We start from the raw sequence: 20,543 nt of genomic DNA, 5'->3' as shown, positions 1-20,543 counted from the left end.
GATCTTTGAGTTTTGTTATCATTTGTTAGCTAATAAATCATTCTGTTTTCCTTCATTTGGCACATTTATATAATTAAACAACATTAAGAAACATGATTTGCATTACTTAACTTTTTATTTAACAATGCAATGTTTTATCTTAATTTTTGACTTTATTCAGAACTAAACTTATTTAACTGTTTACAAATAAATGCTGAAAAGACAACACGTATTTCCCACCTTTACACACGATGTATTCACATGAGCTGTCACATGTCTCATTGTTTTACAGCGTCAGTTTTTTTTAATAAATATCGTCTTATCTTCAAATTTAATTGAGTGAATAATTAGGAAATAAGATCACCTTCTGTTTCTGGCTATTTTCCCCTTAGATTTAAAATAACTGATTTTACTTCATCTCTTTCTGATGAAAGTTTTCTTTGAACAAAGGGAAAGATCCGACGTATGTTTGTAGTTTGTATTTTCTACTCACATTCTATTTTAATGGATTAAATAATACAGACTGTGTTTGAAAGAGTCCTCTTAATAGATTTAAATTTGGGCATCCCCTGCATCTCTCGACGTCTCTTTTTTTTAATCCAGTGTGACCTCTGTGTGACTCTCACAGCCTGGCAGTCTCATGCCCTTATATGGGCATTAAAGGGGCGTTCTCCTATGCTAATTAAGGTAAACTGGCACGAGCTTCCCGTTTACAATGACAAGGCATTCATCAGTGGAAGAGCACAGGTGTGATTAATTCTGTAGGTTAAGAGCTTCACGAATCTGACTCAAACTTTTCTTTGGATCTACTTTAGAGCAACTTTCAGAAAACACGTAGATAATAATGAATGAGGCCCAGTGATCACAGAGGAATACATGTCAAAGATGACGACAAATTAAAAGACAAAGAAACGTCCTCTTCCTTTAAATGTTGACTCTTCACCATGTCACTATGGACACTTTGAGCACGGGTGGACATCATTTACCAGTGTGTACCTTGATTTGCCAGAGAGAACGCCACTCTTCAGCCTGGTCATTTAAGGGCCAGACTAGCATATTCATATTATTACATTGGATTAGTCCAACCACACACAGTGACACTGCAGCTTTTAGGAAGTTTTGAGGTCTGGGCTGACATGTTTCATCCTACAGGAACACAAATCCCAGGGGCCAGGGGCCATCTTCCCCGGACAGGTCACGTGATCCACTAAATTACAGACAAATAAAGAGTGTACAACATTCATGTACTGCTGTATAAAGCCACTTGACACTCTTATCATTCAGGTTTTTGTCTGTATACGCAATAAGTTGTCAGCATTCTTTTTTTTTTTGGCTGGAATGTAAAACTAAGTGAGAGTTCTTTGAGTCCCAAAAAAAATTCCATCTGATATCAGCACAATGTTTGTTTATTTTTTCATTTTAGATTCAGATTTGTTACATCCTACAAGGTGCCAGCTGGTAAAATGATGTTGGAAACGCAGCACCAAAAAAATGATCAGACTGTGGACCCTTGAGACTCATTAAAGCCGGGAAACGTTTTAATTAGAACAAGTTCTTCTCATTAAATCAGTGAATTATCAAAACTGAGAATCTATCAAAATAGTTTTCTTATGTAATGAAAACTAATTTTAATCCACAGCTTGGGAATGAATGGAAACTTGCTTCTCGTGGACTATAAAGGCTTATGTTTCCATTAGAAGGACTCTGACAGAGAGACCTTTATCTGATTGTGTAATGGAGTTCCACAAATCCCAGGAGTGGCATTAGGCTTCGTCTCCCCTGGCTCAAGTCTGCCTTAGTTAATTATAGCCCGTCTATCTTCTCCCGGGACACTCATAGGACACATGGCTCTATGTCAGGAATCAAGCTGATCCGTCATCACTATTTTTAAAAGAAATTAAGCTTATCCAGTCCTTCAACTTTGCAATGAGATAAATTGGCCTTTTTTTTCTTTTTCGTTAATCAACAATAAATCACCTGAAACAAAGTGATAATGAACTCTTGTTAAATTCATGAAATGTGCAATTTTATAAGCTGACTGTTCTTGCTTTTTGCCCGGCGTCAAAGCACCCTAAATGAGCTGAATATTTCGGGTTGAATCCTGGACAAACAGCTCAGATTCAGAGACCAAAGTGAGTGCGACCAATTAGTTGTCAAGAGATTAGACGACTCAGGCTTAGCTCGTGATTATGCTGCTGAGTCCATATCAAGTTTAAAAAGTACGAAGTACAAAGAAAGTGGATGGAAAGTATTTTATGACCGACACGGATCAATTTGATCTGATCTTTAATTAACGTGTTTGTTGTCGCTACTGCTGGTTGGATAAATACAACAAGTATTTGACTCACCCTGCGTGCAAAGTGCTTTCAGAAAAGCAGAACTCTGTCCCGTCCAGGAGGATCCACCATAGCACCTGGCTAGTTCGTTATCTTAACTGCTTCGCCTCCCCTCCGGCCGCTGATTCACGAAGCCTCCCGAGAGAATGCAGACGAATGTACGTCCACATTTTGGCGGAAAAAAAATCAATAATCAGTGCAGAAGAGAAAATGTCCCGGGAGGTGTGTGTGCAGCGCTCAACGCCATGAGGTAACAAGCAAAAAATCCAGAAACTAGAGAGAGAAGGAGAGACAAGAGTGAACCGGCTGGCCCGGACAGCGAACGGCCCCGAGGTAGAGAGTATAACGGGATGAGAGAGAGAGAGAGAGAGAGAGAGAGAGAGAGAGAGAGAGAGCTAATTGGATTGAGACGTTCAGCACCAAGGACAGCTCCAGATCAGCAGTCTGTTTCCACCTGAACTCCCACTCACCGCGCGGCGCTGCCAAAGCTCCTCACATTTTTAACTTTCTTTCTTTTAGAGTTCATATCAAACATTTAGGGCGCTTAGTGACTGACTTGTATCTTATGTAACACTCAGTCAACAGACGCTCTGCTGCAGCGACTTACAATACATTAAATAATTAAACATACAGAAACAAGACCTGGAATGGTTTCAGCATTTCTTTATGAGATAAATTCAAATGCATTTTGATGTTGACTATAAGTCATAAGAGACGTTTCTGTCTGTTGTCAGCTGCAGTACAGAGGGGTGTTATTTAAGGTGGTTATTTATGGGTCGTCAGGTCCGGCAGGCTTCGCTGTCGGAAACAGGCGGAATACTTTTTGCAAAGCGATGTCTTCCGCTCTTAGGCAAGTGGAAGAATGCATGTTGGGAGCACTTCCGCATTGACTTCACGTCTCAGGAGAGGAGCTAACACACACACACCAGGACACGCCCACTTCCCCTTCTTGCACTCGGAATCTAAAATTAATCTCAAAAGTGTCATACCTTAAGGGGCGTGTCATGTGGTCGTGCACCGGTTTGAATCCACAGAAAAACCTGCTGGGTCTTCAGACCCGAGGTTACATCCACTCTTTAAATGAAGTCTCTTTCTTTTGTTATTTAATCCCCTCTTGAAGCCCAAGTTTGAACCACAAGTGAATAATTGAGGATTGTTGAGAACAGCTTTAAAACTGACTTAAAGAGTTGTAAGATTATTTTCTTCATTTTAAAATACAACATTTTAAATACATATACAACAGGGTTTTTCCTGCATCTCTTTATTTATTAATGTGAGTTAAAAACACTTTTTTAAAGACAAGCGTTTTTTATTAAACCAGGATAATTTTGGATAATACAAGTAAAACTCTAATTAAATCAATCTTGTATAAATCTGGTATAATTCCAATTTAAATCTAAAAAATAGCTGTTTTTAGACTGCGGGAACTTTTTCATAGTTCCAGGAACTGTTGGAACCACCTCCCTTTTTTATGGATTCCACACCACACCGCAGGAGCTATGAAGTATTTGAGCTCCTATTCTCCTATTCTGTTTAGAGGAACCTTTTAAGCTCCTGATTCAGACGGGGTGACATGGCATAGTTCCTGGATAGTTCCTCATCAAGAGTCCCCAGAACAGTTTGGTCCGAAAAACACATAATGCTATCTTAAGATACTGAACAGGTCAAAGACCTTACTCTGAGTTATAATATCTTCAAAGACCCGACAGTAATCCATCATGAACACTCAGCAACATTTAGCAAACTTACAGTGGCAAGAACAAACGTCCTTAAAGCTCGAACAGAAGTAAACTCATGATGAACAGACGTCTGCTGAGACTGCTTGGAAAGCAGGATAGAGGGAGACACAGCAAGGGAGCGATGAAATGAATAAAACAGATGCCAGTCTATATCTATAATGTCAGTAATAATGGTAAATGTATGTGTAGTATTAGCATTGACAGCGAAGTCTGATAAACGACTGATCAGTTTAATATAAACATGAGAAACTGTAATGATGATGAAACTGGGAGGATGGATTATGTCATAGAGGTTGAAGTCGAGCAGCTCAAAGATCAATCATATTAACATTTATAATATTAATAATAGACATCAGACTGTCATGGGGTTGAACGCAGCAGGCTGTCCACAACTTCGGCACGAAACAATCTGATAGGTGCAGAACAATTAGAAGTCCTGGACACCCAATACTGGATCATTACTGTTTTTTTCATTGACAAAGATCACAGGCCTGAACACAGATACAAGGTTTCTGTGCAGAATCGTTACCAGTTTATTCGTGCAGTTCAGACAGTGCTCTCTCTCTCTCTCTCTCTCTCTCTCTCTCTCTCTCTCTCTCTCTCTCTCTCTCTCTCTCTCTCTCTCTCTCTCTCTCTCTCTCTCTCTCGCTGGTAGTGTTCTGTTACACTGCACAGATTGATCTTTGCACAAATGTTGTGTTGTTTAGTGATGTGTTAGTCCTACCAGCACGCTTTTCTCTTCTCTATAATCTTCTGTCAGCAATCAGTGAACAGAAAATCTCTTGGATAGCAAACACTGGGATAATCACTAAATAATCACATGTACTGAAGAATTCAGAGGAACTCATGCCGAGCTGAGGTTGGAAACTTCAAAGCTAAACATGAATAAGAAAGTACAGAAGCCAAACATCTTATTAAAGTGTTTCCAGACATCTCAACATATTTTCCCCTTAGTTCAAGGTAACAAAGCTGGTTTCCTTAAGATAATGAGTGATGACTTTAATGCCTTTATGGAGATGTGCGACACAATAGGCTGACCACTGTGATAGGCCAGACCCAGTCATGCCAAGCTGCCACTGCTCACACTAATGAGACAGGTCTGTAGGAGAGCAATGTGTCCATCAAAAACGTAGAGGTAAACTCCTGCACACAGTTCGACAATAACCGCAAGGTCATTTAAGTTTTTAAAAATCTGGAGATAAGAGAAAAGTTGAGATCTTGAAAGAACAACCAGATCTATCTCTCTTTATTTCACTGGGAAAGCAGAATAAATCAAATGTAGAGATGCACTTTTGCTTAAAGCTTCAAGGTAGTACACGAAGAACAATTAAGATTATTACTAGAGGCACAACCTGTGGCGGACCAAACCATTAGGCACTTCTAGAAGTGCAGAGAAAAGGATGTAGCAAGAAGAGAAAACGAGATTTGTGTCCAAGCTGACAAAGGTATGATTTTTTTATGTCAACAGCAGGCTACCTCAGGCTCAGTGCTGACCCAAACTCAACCACCTCAAAGCACAACCACATTTGTTCATACCTTCAACATGTCCGCGTTATGAAATGGATGTTTGAGAAAATATATTTAACTGTGAAATTGGATTTTTTTTTTTTTACAATAATCTTTTAATCTCCAGAAAATAGTGAACATAAGGGCTTCTCTTTTAAGGGACAGCTGCTGCCATATCTCATACATCTCTAGGATATTCAAGTTCACTTTAGAAAACATCACACATGTTTATGTGTGACATCCATGAGTTGCTGGGTGTCAGGAGAAGGACAGAAGACGGGATTAGAAAAACCTTCAGTGACACTTTAACTAACAACCCACTTTGGTCAGTGAATCATATGAAAGGTTTACGTGGTGCTTCGTCAGAAAACATTCAGGACAGAAAACTCGTTTTGTCTGAAAGCAAACAGCTTCACGTGCGAGCTGGCTGATATAAATGGGAAAATATGATTTGTGTAATTGACTTCAAAACCTTTTGAGATGTGGTCTAAGTGTGACGCCTCGTAATGATTCACGAAGAAGAAGAGAGTTCGTGACAGCACCAACTGTATTTCATTGTATCCGTGTGTTTCACCTCTCTATCAGCCTAAGTGGATGAGCTTCTCACAGTGCCAACAGTCCAACAAACACAGTATAGTTTGTCCTGCTGACGCCTTACTTTACAATCCACTCAGCCGAGTCTGCAGCACATGTAGGAGAGAACCACAACAGAGCTGATGGAGCTCGACTAAGACGGGTTGACACTCGAAGTTATTATTAGAGAAAATCAGCATGAGAAGTAACTCTGCTTCTTCCATCAGTGCTCGATTAACACAAAGCTCTGGTTTCATCCCAGGCCTTACACTGTTCATAACAACACACACGAACACTACTGATGTCGTTTTATCCCTCGCAGGGCTCCTGGGAGGAGTGTTGGAATTGCTCATCCAGTCTACTTGTTTTATGAAACTGGAGAACGTGTCCCTGTGGGGGTCATGTGTGTGTGTGTGTGTCCAAACCCTCAAAGCAAAGTCGGACATGTCCCCATGGTGTCTTTACCTGTCAGTGTGTTGTTTTTAATGGGGAGGATCTCAAAGTGCAGCCAGGGGGTTCAGCTGGCTTCTTCAGTGTTGGCTGGGCTGAGGGTCAGCACCTCCAGGCCTGAGGTCCTGTTTCTCTGCTTCAAGACTTCAGAACAAATGGTCTCTTTACAATAAGAGCAGTGAGAGTCAAATGGGATCGTGAGATGGACAGATGGACTGGTGCGCCAGCAGTAATGTGGGCGCCTGTACCTATTAAATGCAACCCTCACTTATAGTCATAATGCAACCCTCACTTATAGTCATGAGCTACAGGCTGTGACGGAAAGATCGAGATCCAAACAGCTGAAAGGAGTTTCCTTTGCATGGTGTCTGGGGCTCAGTCTTGATACATGTTTTGGGGTTCCAGGGTCACATGGGTATGGGCAGAGGTGTGGAAGTGATTCAAGTCACATGTTCACTTTTTGTTCTTGTGGGACGAGAGAGTGAGCTGGGTGTCTGTATTTTCTGGTTGACCGCTATTGTTTGCATCACTGTGATTATGAGTTAAGGAACTTTATCTTCAGTTTATTATCCTTCTTTCTCAGTATTTTTTGGGACAGCGCATCTGGCAAAATATCTCTCAGCGACATCGTTTCCGGATAGTCGCTACAATTTTGCAGTTGTATTTCCTGGACGTAACCTGTTACCATAGAAATCAGTGTGGTTCAGAATAAGCCAACACGCATCAGATCAGATGTGGTCAACTACAATTTGTAATGTGGACAGTTAGATCAGATTCTGATTTGGGGGAAATCAGGCTGGTAAACTGAACAAAGTCATCACAAGTCAAAATGTATTGTTTCAAACAGACAGATGGGACTATGGGACAACAGCACTATCAGAAAGACACAAACACGTTTACAACTTTTGAGCAACAATTTCAACAGTGCAGAAGTTCACCTCAAAATGTTAACAAATGGAAATGCTCCATCAGTGGGTATGTCTATTCATGTTGCTGTCATATTTAAACTGGTTTGAATATCATCAGATTTTTAACATAAAGTTTAAAAATCCTGTATCCCAACAATCCCACTTTGTTGAAGTTCAAATGTGAGCTAAGTGAAGCCACAGGACGCTTGCAAAGCTGTTCTTTGAAAGGAAATGGGTTTTTTGACAGTGGATTGCAAAGAGACACTCCCATGATTTAGATTGAACAAATATATTCTCACAAGCTCGACTTGAAAGCACACCTTGTTTCCCGGTGTCGTAACAGGACCTAAAGTGGAAGGAAGCAATAAAACAGAATTCACATGGTGTCGGACACATTGGAAAAAAAAGAAGTAGGTGCCCAACTTGAAGCCAGAACGCTCATCACATGGGGGGCAAAATAAATGTTTTACTGTTGTTAACATACTTTTTATGAATTAATAAATTGCACATCAATATTTTGCTCAAATGTAACTTTTCACAGTCAGCCCATGTTTTTTAATCATTACAGTCTCTGGTAACGATCACATCCCACAGATCTTCGCAGCATCAACGCTGTTTTTTTGCTGTTACAACTTTTCCAACTTTCTGAACTGAAAGCACGAGAAGAAACTGAAGTCAGAAGAAGAAGAGCTTCCCTGCTCGGAAACTTGGCCGAGCCGAGCAGCAGGAAACGTACAGACGAGTTGTAAACAAGCCAACATGTCAGCATCCTGAAAACGGAGTGAAACTCAGATTTATTGGTTTACAAAGTACACAAAATTCCTTCCATATTCATAGATCATTTATAGAATGCCCTCCATTATGTGTGCATCATAATGCAGCTGTAACATTAAGACTCAACATCAACAGGTGTACATGCATCATTAAATAAACAAAAACACGTCGGTTTTAGAACATATAAAATTGCATAACTCACCCTAACATTTTTTTCTTTAAAAAAAAAAAAAAAAAGTAACAAGAATCATGGCTAAGAAGAGGTTAGACAAGCAGTAAACAGAGCGGGGGGAGGGAGCTTCAGGTATTCCTACCCACCTTTTAAAAGTCTTTTTTTTTTTTTTATGTGCAGATGAAGAAGCAGGGTCATGCCATATCTTCTGACACAGACTGGAGTGCATACAGAAAGTACTGGAAGGTTCGGGGGGGGGGGGGGGGGGGGGGCTTCATACACATCAGAACGATACTGTGGTCCCAAACACGGAAACAATAACACACGCCTGAGCTCAAACTCAGGAAAAGAAACATCAATGAATGCATAGAAACGTCCTCCGAAAGAAAGAAAGGGTCGAGAGAGAGAGAGAAAGCACAGGAGGGGAAATAAACACAATCTAAGTTTGTACATCCAAACAACAGTAGAGCACTATTATTATTATTATCATTAATATTATTACATCATTTTGTTGCTTTTTTTTTTTTTTCCTCTTCTGTTTCCAGCTCAAGTTTGTTGTTGTTTTTCTGTGCTGAGGTAACACTTCTCCAGCAGGCGGCGCTCCTGTCCTCACTTGTGTTCCAGTTGCAGCAGCTGCTCCTTACCGTTGATGGTTAAAGACCGCAGCTGGCCTTCCTCCTCCACCTCCACCCGCTCCTGACCGTTCTCCACAATTCTGGTGGAGAGAACACGCAGAGAGTTCAGTGTACAGACAGAAGAAGAAGAGTCTAGACTACGGGATCAGAATCGGTTTTTATTAAGTACATTTACACATAAAAGGTGTATTGATGCAAAAACATGATATTAAATAGGGCTGAAATAGAAAGTACTTAACTAAATTAAAATAGAATATAAGAAGCAATTATCAATATATGAAATATAATGTAAAAACAAAAGTCAAACAAAATGTTCATATACACGAGGCTGAAGACAAGATCCCTGAGGTTAGCTTCACTAATGTGAGAAGAGGACTTCAGGTTGAGGACTCTTTTCGTCGAATGATCCATTAAATTGATACTTCACCCATTTGAATGAAGCTGTGTATCATTAGAAACATGGTAGTAGTGTTGAATGGTTGTGAATCCAGCCCTCATTTTGCCCTGAGACGAGAAAAATGTTTTTCTTTGCTTGAAAGTTTTCTTCATGTGATGCAAAAAGCGTCATATTGTTTGTTCACCACCTTATTTGCCTCTATGAAGGTTTATTCTCTGATGGGCCCACTGCCCAACAGAAATGTAGTTTTGCTCATGTAAATTATGTAATCTATAGCAAAAAGCGTCATATTGCATCACATGAAGAAAACTTCCAGGCAAAGAAAAACATATTTTTCTCGTCTCAGGGCAAAATGAGGGTTGGATTCACAACCATTCAACACTACTACCATGTTTCTAATGATACACAGCTTCATGTAAATGGGTGAAGTATCCCTTTAAAGATGGATCCAAACGTGTCAGGGCTGAAGAGCCATGACGCTTGTGTGATGACGTTTTTAAAATGGTGATTAGGTGTTAGGGATGAAGATAATAGGACGCCGATATCTTTCTTTATTCTATCTTCAGTCTGTTCCATCTTTACCCCCTCAGTGTTGTGTGTTTTTTCCAGAAGTCAGACAGACTCTGTCATGGTCTGCTGTTTGTTCAGACTCTACCTTTTAGTCGTGATCTTTCTGCCGTTTATGATCTTGGTGGAGGTGGACACGGAGCGGAAGTTGCCCATGCCTCCTCCTCCTCCTCCCCCTCCGCCTCCACCGAAGGAGGTTGACGAAAAAGAGGTGAAGCCCCCTCCTCCCAGGCTGCCCATGGTGGTCATGTGACCCATGTGACCCATGGTGCCCATGGAGCCAAACGAGCCGAAGCCTGAAAAACACGACAGAAAGAGAGGGTGTGGTTTGAACAGGAAACAGGACAGTGGCTTACAGCACTTTGAAAGACGTCTGGAGTTTCTGTGGATTTTAATCAGCTGTCATCCTTTTCTAAATGTGCTGCAGAAGATTTACACTGAATCTGAAGTTATTCTGTCGGACCGTTTGATATCAACAGTTGTTGTCTGCATCGATGTTTGGAGAAAAGAAAGTTCCGGTGTGCACGTACAAGAACAATGTTGGATCTTTACGGATGGTAGTTTTTAAAATGTATTTGTTTCATATACTTCATTAATCCCAGAGGGGGAAGTCTGGTTCACACTCTGTTATTGTAGAGGCATGCTTCTCACACACACAGGCCTGAATCACACACGTGCACAAGCAGGACCTGTGGACATGCACTTATGGAGAGATGTCAGAGTGCAGCGGCTGCCCCCACTGGAAGCGCCCCCTGAGCTGGTGGGGGTTCGGTTCCTTGCTCAAGGGCACCTCGGCAGACCTCGAGAAGTGGTCTGACACCTCTCCAGCTACCAGAACAACTTCCATACTTTGGTCCGCATCTGGACTTGAACAAGCGACCCTCCTTCCCAACCCAGGTCGTTACTGTTTGTGTTTGGATTCAATGTTTCTCTGGATTCATGTGACCATCACATATCAGGGATTGTGAGAACTCCTTCCCCTTCAAAATAAAAGTCATCTGTTAAAAACACATTTTATGAATTTATACCTCTTACTCTGCCGTTTTAATCAGCTCATTGTATGTGTTTGTAAAATGGTCTGTGAGCTCTTCTGTATAATGTTCTGTAGACTGTCCTGTCTGTTTGTTTTTGTGTTAGTACCCGCCTCAGGATTACGGATGAAATGTAGCTCGAGTGCTAATTGTGGTAGATTTACATGGATGGTATTTGCTGATATGTTGGTCCTAATTCAAGGGGTGGGCCCCGTGTTACCTGGGTCAAAAGGTGAGAAGCCAGCGCCAAATGGAGGAAAACCAACGAAGCCCCCGTAAAACGAACCACCCGTCCGGTTGCGATTGGATCGACTCTGGTGCCGCCTCCCGTTGCCGAAAAACGGATCATCACCAAACGGATCAGCACCTGAGAAGAGCAGACAGGAGACGAACAGTCATAAGTGCATGGCGGTTAAGAAAGGGTTAAAAGTGTTCAAATCTCTAAAAGTAGACCAAGTGATAAAGGATGATCTGTTTTGCACACAGAAATAGTTTGACTCACCAAATAAGTCTGCAAAGGGGTCTCTGCCTCCGAAGAACTCCCTGAAGACATCCTCGGGGTTTCGGAATGTGAACGGCTCCTGGAAATGGTCTCCGTTGTGATAATGTCCCCCTGAAACATCACGTCGAGAGAAGTTGAGCTTCAAACTCTCTGAGCAGTGAAGTGAACATTTACAGGGAGCTGGTCGAAACAGACTGAAAACAATGAGACGTTTACTGAAACGAGAAATACAAACAAAGAAGATCGGGAGTAAAGTGGCGTTAAGATCCTCGGATCCTTCTGACATCACAAGTTTTAAAATTCGGCAATCTAATGTGATTTTTTTTCTTTAAAAAGGGTCACATAATGTGCAAAACGTTCTATGATGAGAAGTCCATCCTCTCCATCCCCTGCCCGCTCCACTTTTCAGAGAATGTGTGATTAAACAGGCTGTTGACGGTTTTCCCTTTATGACATCACAAAGGGCAGTAGCCCCTCCCCCAGATGGGTGACACTCCCACAGCTAGGTGTTTGTTCTGTCCTCTGAGTCTGCCTTCACACTGTAAACAAAAGGACATTGAGCGAGAAAGACCGAGCACACCCAATTCTTTCCAGAGAGGGGGCGTGGTCAGACACCGCTCATTTACATATTTAAAGCTACAGAAACAGAAACAGTCTGTTCTGAGCAGGGCTGAAATAGAGGGGTTTATAGACATGATCAAATACAGGATCAGAGTGGATTTATAACAGGAAACTTCACAGACATGTTTTGACAAGTTCTGAGACTTATTTAAACTGGTTAAAGAGGAGGAGAATATGTGACCTTTAAAGAGCGGATCCCTACAGAGACAGAGCTCTCTGTCACAGAGGATGATGTTTGTTTTTTTCCGGAGCAAACAGCTGTAACCTCACGCTCCACAAAGACACTGCATTGATTAAAACAACAATCTTTCTTCACAGCACCTGCTCGTCTATCAAAATACCCCAAGAAGAAAATCATTTCACACAGTGACATTCTACGTGGGATGACAAAGACGAACAGAAGACGTTATTTAGATTTGAGCTGTTTTCCAAAGAGCTCACTCACCTCGTCCTCCGTTGTTCCCCGTCAGTCCCTCTTTGCCGTAGCGATCGTATAAGGACCTCTTATTGGCTGGAAGAGAGAAGTGACAACATAAAGAAGGGATATAAGACTGTGCATAGTACAGACGAGTACCACCATGTGCTCTGTTAGGGTGACATCTAATTCATCCAGCTTCTTCTGAGAAACAGTTCACTAAAGAAAGTTTATTGGACACGTTTTCATCGTGAGGGTTTTATCTTGTTATCTTTTAGCTCAATTCAGCTTTGATCCGCAGTAACAGGCGATCAATGATAAAGTCATCAGAGACGGGGATCAAGTCGGACTTCGGTCTCATTTTAAATGTGAGTCAGACTGGAGGTTGGCGGCGCGAGCTCAATTATTTCATTACGTGTCTTTGAGAGGGTTAACAATACGAGCTGAACGTCATTCCCTCCCATCATGCCTAAAACTCCACCGAGGTAACCATGGCGACTACATCACCTGCACATGCTGTTTCCCCACAAACAGATGATAGATGGTCAGGCCGACCGAGCAGATTTACCGAACATTTGTTCTTTGATTATCTGTTCAAGACGAACAAACGACCCGATGAACGATCTCCCCTCGCTCCGTACACCCCACCGATGTGATGCCAACAGCGCCTAGCGATTAGAGCTACGAGTGTGAGCGTTTTTAGTGGACCGAGCGGTTGAGGTGTTTCTGCAGACTAACTGTGATACACACCATCTGACAGGACTTCATACGCCTCCGACAGCTCCTTGAACTTCTTCTCAGCCTCATCCTTGTTGTCCGGGTTTTTATCAGGATGCCACCTCAGGGCCAGCTTTCTGTACCTGCACCAGGACAGAGGGAAGAGAATACAGCAGGTTTGTTTGAAATAGTCTGACGAGAATAAAATAAACAAAGTTAGTTTAAAATATAGAGGAATGTAAGAGCCCGAATGATAGTCACCAATCAAAAACTATCAAACGCACAGTCTAATATAAACAAGTAGAAAATCAGGAGACAGCAAAATATTTAGAGGAGCTGCAGGAGTTTTTTCTAAATGGTCCGTTAATAGAAAAACTTCAAACACCCACAGGGACCAGAACCCACACGCCTGCAGGAACGCTCCATCTGAAGACGATTTGTAATCGCTGAAAAATGTTAAATCAGAGTCATCTGAAGTCTGCACCATAAACATGGAGGCCAGAATGAATCCCAAAGACACCACCGAGCTTGTGTCAACCTGTGTTGTTTACATCCTGTTCACTCTGCACAGCGGCCTCCACCATCACTGCTGCTCCAGGGCGTAACCCGCCTCTCGTCCAATGACAGCGAAGAACAGACCGACTCTTTCTGACCTGATCTGACGAGTGTGTAAACTCTGACAGGCTTTCACTGTGCAGCCTCAGGCTCAACTCTCGTCCCATCGCACACTCAATAATCTGCAATCTAAAGTGACCGGGGTCATCCTGCGACCCTTCACCTGTTGAGTCTTTGTGTGACGTCAGATGGAATTACATGATGCAAACTTTGTCCAACCACTCATCGCCATGTGAGAATTCAAACTGTTTTCAATCTGTCCTCCTCCCTCTAGCGAACTCCCGATATGAAGACCGGTTCAGAGACTTTTTACCACACTTTGTTAAGAATCTTCACATGAATCATTTTGATTGGTTGGGCTATCTCGATGACCAGGACGACAAAGAGGTGACTGTGAGATGTCTGATTGACTGATTCCTCGAATCACTGCTGGGCTGTAACAATTCAAAATGTAAACAAACTCACGCTTTTTTGATTTCCTCTGCGGACACCTCTCTCCTGACACCTAACACCTGATAGTAGTCCATCATGATGGGGGGGAGGGAGAAACTTCAGGGAGCCGGATCAACCTGAAAAACAACCAAGAAAGATCCGATCAGCAGTGGAACACACACACACACACACACACACACACACACATCAGCAGGACTCAGCGTCCAATCAAAGACCTGTCAAATGATTTACATTCTACTCTTTGAGTGTGAAGGTGAGGAGCTAACGTCTCCCTTTACTGCTGGACGATGTGTTTCTGCATGTCACAAAGAAAACGATTTTTCAGGGTGAGATATATTCAAGCCTATAGTTTATACTAACACAGACCCTACGCCGCAACCTGACGCACAATTCCAAAAAATCCCAACTACACGTAGCGTCAACGCAAGCCGCAAGGACTGTGATTGGTCCGCCCAGAACGTCATATCCGGCAGCTGCTTGTCCTGTGTGTCTGATGTTTCAGTCTATAATAAACTATGTTTGGTTGATTAGATCGTGGATTAGAGTTGTCATGACAGCAGATTTTTAAAAGTAGGCATCATACTAGTAATTACAAACCACATCCACAACCAAAACAAATACTGGGTCATATCCAGGGCCAGACCATATGGCATTTTATTTTTACTGATTTCAATATAAGGCATGAAAACAGTCTGATTCCAATGTCGGCCGATGGATAGAGAAAAATACACATTTATTGTGTTGATCCCTTAAATGCAGTTATTAACTCTTGTTTTATTTTTTTGAACAGCATGTTTGTTTTAATCCTTACAGTGCAGTACAATTGAGCAGCAAGAAATTTAGCCAGTTTCACAGATGACAGGAGTCGTAAACAATCAGACAAGGTGCAAAGGCCAAAAGCCAACCAAGTCCTTCCAGAGAGGGGGCGTGGTCAGACAGCTCATTTACATATTTAAAGCTACAGACACAGAAACAGACTGTTCTGAGCAGGGCTGAAGTAGAGGGGTTTATAGACATGATCAAATACAGGATCAGAGTGGATTTAGAACAACAAACTTCACAGACATGTTTTGACGAGTTCTGAGACTTATTTAAACTGGTTGAAGAGGAGGAGAATATGTGACCTTTAAAGAGCGGATCCCTACAGAGACAGAGCTCTCTGTTACAGAGGATGATGTTTGTTTTTTTAGGAGCAAACAGCTGTAACCTCACGCTCCACAAAGACGCCACAGTGCACTGATTAAAACAAGAATCCCAGCACACACACAGATGACTGGAGTAGATCCTGAAGTATGGACGAGACTTTGAAACATGAATCAATAAAATACATTCTCAATCAAATCATGACCCCAAAAAATGAAATGAAATCATGAGACAGCCAAAGATCGGCAGGCCTACGGTTGAGTTTGTTTCTTTTTGGCTGTTTTCTTAGAGATACATCACGAGTAGTGACTCTTCGTAGTTAGGAAGCTTTGTGAATAATTTGGTATAAATAATACAAGTTTACATTTAAAACAACATTTAAAGCTTGAGCGACCTTCTTTGCTTGAAGACGTATGGTTATCTGGTGGGTTTCCTATTGGCTGTCAGAGTGTGACGAGCACATACAGTGTGATTTCTCTTCTGAGATTTTCTCAGTGTAAAGCTTCTGTGTTCAACAAAGGCTCTTTTATATCGGGTGGAACAAAGGTCTTTATCGGAGCTTCTGGTCCTCTGACCCGGCCTGCGGGGGTCTTAACCAGAGAGGAGGAAGGATAAAATCATCATCATCATCACCAGCTCAATAAAAACCCTACCTCTTTAGTCACTAATGTTTTAACCATCAACACAGCATGATTTACATTTTAGTGAAACCACAATGAGTTTAGAGGTTTAAATAAAGGTTTATAATTAAATGAGTAATTAACAGTGTACAGCTGACTGCTTGCATGATGTGGTAATGAAGACATGATCAAACATGATCAAACATGTGTTGTCTGTAGGACGGAATATCGATAATGGGTGACCGTGTTATCTGGTGACCGTCAGTGGTTGTCATGGCTACAACAGATTAAATTGTAAACGTAAAGTGCCCTGTTTAATTCCTCTTGAAGAAGTTCTACTGCAAAAATTAGACTATTAACATTAAATATTCCTTCCAGTATGAGACAGAATTAAACAAAGAGGGATTTGTTTGGAGTGGCTTCGTCTTCAGCATCAGTGGTGACATGTAAGACAACAACAGACGGCTTCAATCATCAGTTAACACGGTCGCCGTTTAAACCATAACACCGGGTATCAATACACAGATCATCAACACGGCATGATTTAATTTTAGACATACGTCCTCTTTAGCTAACACCTACATAAAATAGTTTAGCAGATAACAATTCATCCACCTCCTGCAGGCTGATTCAACACAGCTTGTTTATCTCTGTGACCCTGAGAACTGTCACCCTTTATGTGAATCATTTTCACCACCGTTTTTATTTATTTCACTTCTAACTGTGTCTAATAAACGATGTGTTGTCCGAAGAGAGGGATGTGTTTGTGTCGTTAGCCGCTGTTAGCTGCTCACCTTAGCATCCTCACGTAAGCTGGTTAGTGCTCCTCCGCATACAGTAAACACATCATTAGCCGCATTAGCTTTAATGTCGAACAGTCTTACCTAAAGCGAGTCCAGTTGTCGGCAGACGGGCAGAGCAGGTACACACTGCGTTATTTAAGCTTCGATGGGAGCTGAACAGGTGATTTCCATACATTTATTCATGTTCAGCAATCTTCTGCAGGTTTCTCCGCTCGGACGCAACTTCCTGTTTCGGACTTCTTCTTCGTCGTCCACTTTGTTTTTATTCGCAGTTACAACAAGCAAATATGCACATTAGTGCCACCAGCTGGACGCACCCCGCACACACACACACACCTGCTCCTTCAACCTAGTTTTAGTACTGTGGTTAGTACCTAACTTCATTATTACTTGTTTAACTATAACTTCAATTATAACGCGTAAACCTTTATTGCATGTTATTCCATATTATTCGACTACATTGCACTGCATTTTATTTTCATTATTACTTCAATTGAGCACAGATGTACAGAAGGCCTACACAATTTATCCATGAAGTGTTGGGGATGAAAGTTAGATTTCATCCATCCTTGAAGCTGATCAGTCTAGTAGGCCTACACCATTGCATTTAATGTAAATAAACTTCCAAAGACACAAAAAAGCAGATAAATTGCACATTTTTATAATACCTGGCACCAGAGCCGTAGCCAGGATTCTTGAAATATCAAGGTCAACATTCAGCAAACATTTATTTTAGGCAAAACTGTTTAGTGTGTCTTTGTATGACAATCTCAGTACAGGGACTGAGGGTTGCTTTTTAACTTATCTTAAACGTTTATCATTATTTGAGTTCACATAAAATACTATTATCAATACTATTAATATTATATTAATAACTCCCACTCTTCACCAACATGTCATGCTCAAAGTTAGATCGAGAGCTTTCACGGATCAAGACAGCTGCTGGTCTTAATCAGCCCAGCAGGCCGCCTACCTGAGAAAAAATTTAACCTGTTGGATTAGACAGTAATCGCTTACCAAACTTGGCACAGACAGACTTAGATGATACACTTCATTATAGAGGCTTGGACTGTGTCAATGAACGCATAGAAACTGTGGAGACCAGAGAAAGTTCTGAGGGTTTTTATGCGATGACCGAAGATGCTGAAGTTACAGTATACAGGTCTTCTCCCTGCACAGAAATTGTTGGCTTTTTCGGGAGCCAAGAAACAGAAAATAAAAAGTGCATCTGAGACATAGTTCTAAAAACTCTAGAGATTAATACATTAAATTAAGGAAAACTAAAATTCAAAAGTACCTGTTTTCAGTATGTGGATGTCAAGTATGTTGTGTAGTAGATGCCACTGTAGCCTTGCTAAATGTTGCTTAGTGCTGTGCTAATGATGGATTAATGTTGGGTAACATAGCCTAACAAAGAATTAGGTCTTTTGTCTGCTCTTCTATAGCACATAGTATAACAAGGAGCTTGCATTGTTTAGTGTGCTTTTAGTTAAGCTGCTCTTTTGTAACGTAATGTAAAAAATAGTAAGGTATTTTACCTTATCTTTAGTAAAGTGTCCTGAGATAACATTTGTTTTGAATTTGAGCAAAAAAAATATTGTTTCGATTTATATTGATTGGTACACCACTGCCTTGAAAGAACTACAATGTGATAGGTAGAGCGAATAAAATAGACTTTTATTGAAACTGGGTTTGAAAAAAATCCACTCAGCATCCACTCGAAGAATGTAGGTCACGTGCTTCAGAAGAATTCTGCAGGCTCTGTGTACTTTGCTCATGTTAGTGCTTTTATTTTCTGTCTGTAAAACCATCCGCCATGAGCTAAAAGATTCAAGCTGGACACACCAGATGAGATTGCAAAATGGAGAGATGCAAGTCAGTATTTAGTGCAGATTATGGATTTTTTTAACTATTAAAAACATAATACATTTTATATTTTCTCTTTTTCTTTTTCCAATCAACAAAATGTAACTATGTTTACATTTTTCAAATGTTTTCCAGAAACTATCCAACACTTGAGAAAAATGACCAGAAAAGAAAAAAATGATGGGGGCACAAGAGGAGACAGGAGCAGTATTAGACAGATTGAGTAAAAGAACACATTTTGTGACTCTTTTGTCTTTTTTGTTTTGTTTTTTTGGAACGAGATATATTTTTATTTTTTCATCTTTTTCTTTGACATCTCATCTTAATACAGGCTTTAATGTTTTATTCCCAGACGAATGAGAGGAAGGGGTCGAGGTCGTGGTTGGGGTAACAGAGGCCCTCACCCATCACACAGCAGTGCTACAGGGAGACCGCCACCCCTCATCCAGCCGAGCAGGGAAGGGGCTCCACTGGGAGCACTGGCCAGTTGTGACCATGGTTAGTGGCACATCAATGTCAAGTTTGTGTGAATTATTGACATGTATATTGTTGGATTTTGATGGTCTGTAAAAAAATACGCTGAAAGTAATACTAACATAACTAAAGCATCCACACTGCAAGCCTTAATGCCCAACTCAGATTTTTTTAATTGACTGTTAACATGACTTTTAAAATGGGGCCTTTATTAAACCAGTTCAAATCCAGAGATTATAGTGGCCCAAATCTAACTTGAGTCCATGAGACTTTTAAAGTTCACATTGGGAGAAAAAAAAATCACATTGGAGCAAAACACTTTGATCTGCAGTGTGAATGTGACCAAACCAGACCGTCAAAGACAAGACTGATTATTTCTGTTTAGTTATTTTCGATGCCTGAAATTAATGTTTTGGGGTAGGTGTCAGGTGGACTGGTGAACTCATTGTGGTGGTGTGACTTCCTTTCAAATGAAAACAGAAATAATTTTTACAAAATACCTATTGTACAAGTACAAGTACACATTCCTTGTATATGTAAATGTACTTGGCAGTAAAAAAGGATTCTGAGTCTGACAACATTTCAGAACAATATTAATATTAATCAATAAGAGAATATGTACTGTGTTGTCCACAGGGGGCGCCAAAAGTGAAACATGTTAAACAAGGTTCTCCCCAACGCAATGACGCCAAACTCCCACGATGGAGCGCCCTCAAGAGGCCAGGACAGCTTTTCACAAGGAGCAGAAACTGAAAAAGTCTCCTGGTCTAACTGTGCCAAGCACACACCTGACAACAGAAGAAGTAGAGGGAGAGGAAGACTCGGTCGAGCAGAACTATAAGACACACCACAGATGCGTCGTGCCACTCTCCATCTGAGATTATCCAGAAATACTTGAATCAAAAGGATAAAACATGCATGTTGGAAATGATTAATTCTTTCTCTTTTTTCTTTTCTCCACTCTGTTTAGTTACTGGTCCCCAGATATCCGCCACGAGAAGAACATCCTCCTGCAGTGTGTGTGCTACTAAAGAGGCAGGGGGAGATAGACGACAAAGTAGCCCCCAGTATCCCGGATGGAGAACAAAAGCAGAGTAAATTCATCAGAGGAAGTCTGGATTGTCTCTCTGGTTTGTAGAGAGAAAAGTTCAGTAAAAGTTAGTCATCAGGAGTAGGATTTAGAAACAAGCAACAAGTGGTCACAAAAGGCTACATGTCACAAAACTTTTAACTGTGTCAGCACATGT

At 41.1% G+C, this 20,543-nt stretch overlaps 2 protein-coding genes across 2 annotated transcripts in view; both read right to left on the bottom strand.

The window, feature by feature from the left end:
* Window positions 1-2,649, bottom strand: part of LOC306826448 (potassium voltage-gated channel subfamily B member 2-like) — a 28,496-nt gene extending 25,847 nt beyond the window's left edge. The window contains exon 1 of the mRNA XM_079347796.1: window positions 2,328-2,649. The gene's annotated coding sequence lies outside the window, so the exon portion shown is untranslated. The remainder of the gene's footprint in view (window positions 1-2,327) is intronic.
* Window positions 2,650-8,253: 5,604 nt separating this feature from the next.
* dnajb6a (DnaJ heat shock protein family (Hsp40) member B6a) lies at window positions 8,254-14,504 on the bottom strand. The gene is made up of 7 exons (XM_079347825.1): window positions 14,403-14,504; window positions 13,356-13,465; window positions 12,636-12,701; window positions 11,570-11,680; window positions 11,288-11,434; window positions 10,125-10,332; window positions 8,254-9,152 (listed from the first exon to the last, which is right to left on the bottom strand). The coding sequence occupies exons 1-7, from the start codon at window positions 14,465-14,467 to the stop codon at window positions 9,047-9,049; spliced, it is 813 nt and encodes a 270-aa protein (XP_079203951.1). The 5' UTR covers window positions 14,468-14,504; the 3' UTR covers window positions 8,254-9,046.
* Between the last annotated feature and the right edge of the window lie 6,039 nt (window positions 14,505-20,543).

The sequence above is a fragment of the Symphodus melops genome (assembly GCF_947650265.1).
Source record: "Symphodus melops genome assembly, chromosome: 7".
In the NCBI taxonomy this organism is placed as follows: Eukaryota; Metazoa; Chordata; class Actinopteri; order Labriformes; family Labridae; genus Symphodus; species Symphodus melops.
This window is presented reverse-complemented; position numbering and strand designations above follow the sequence as displayed.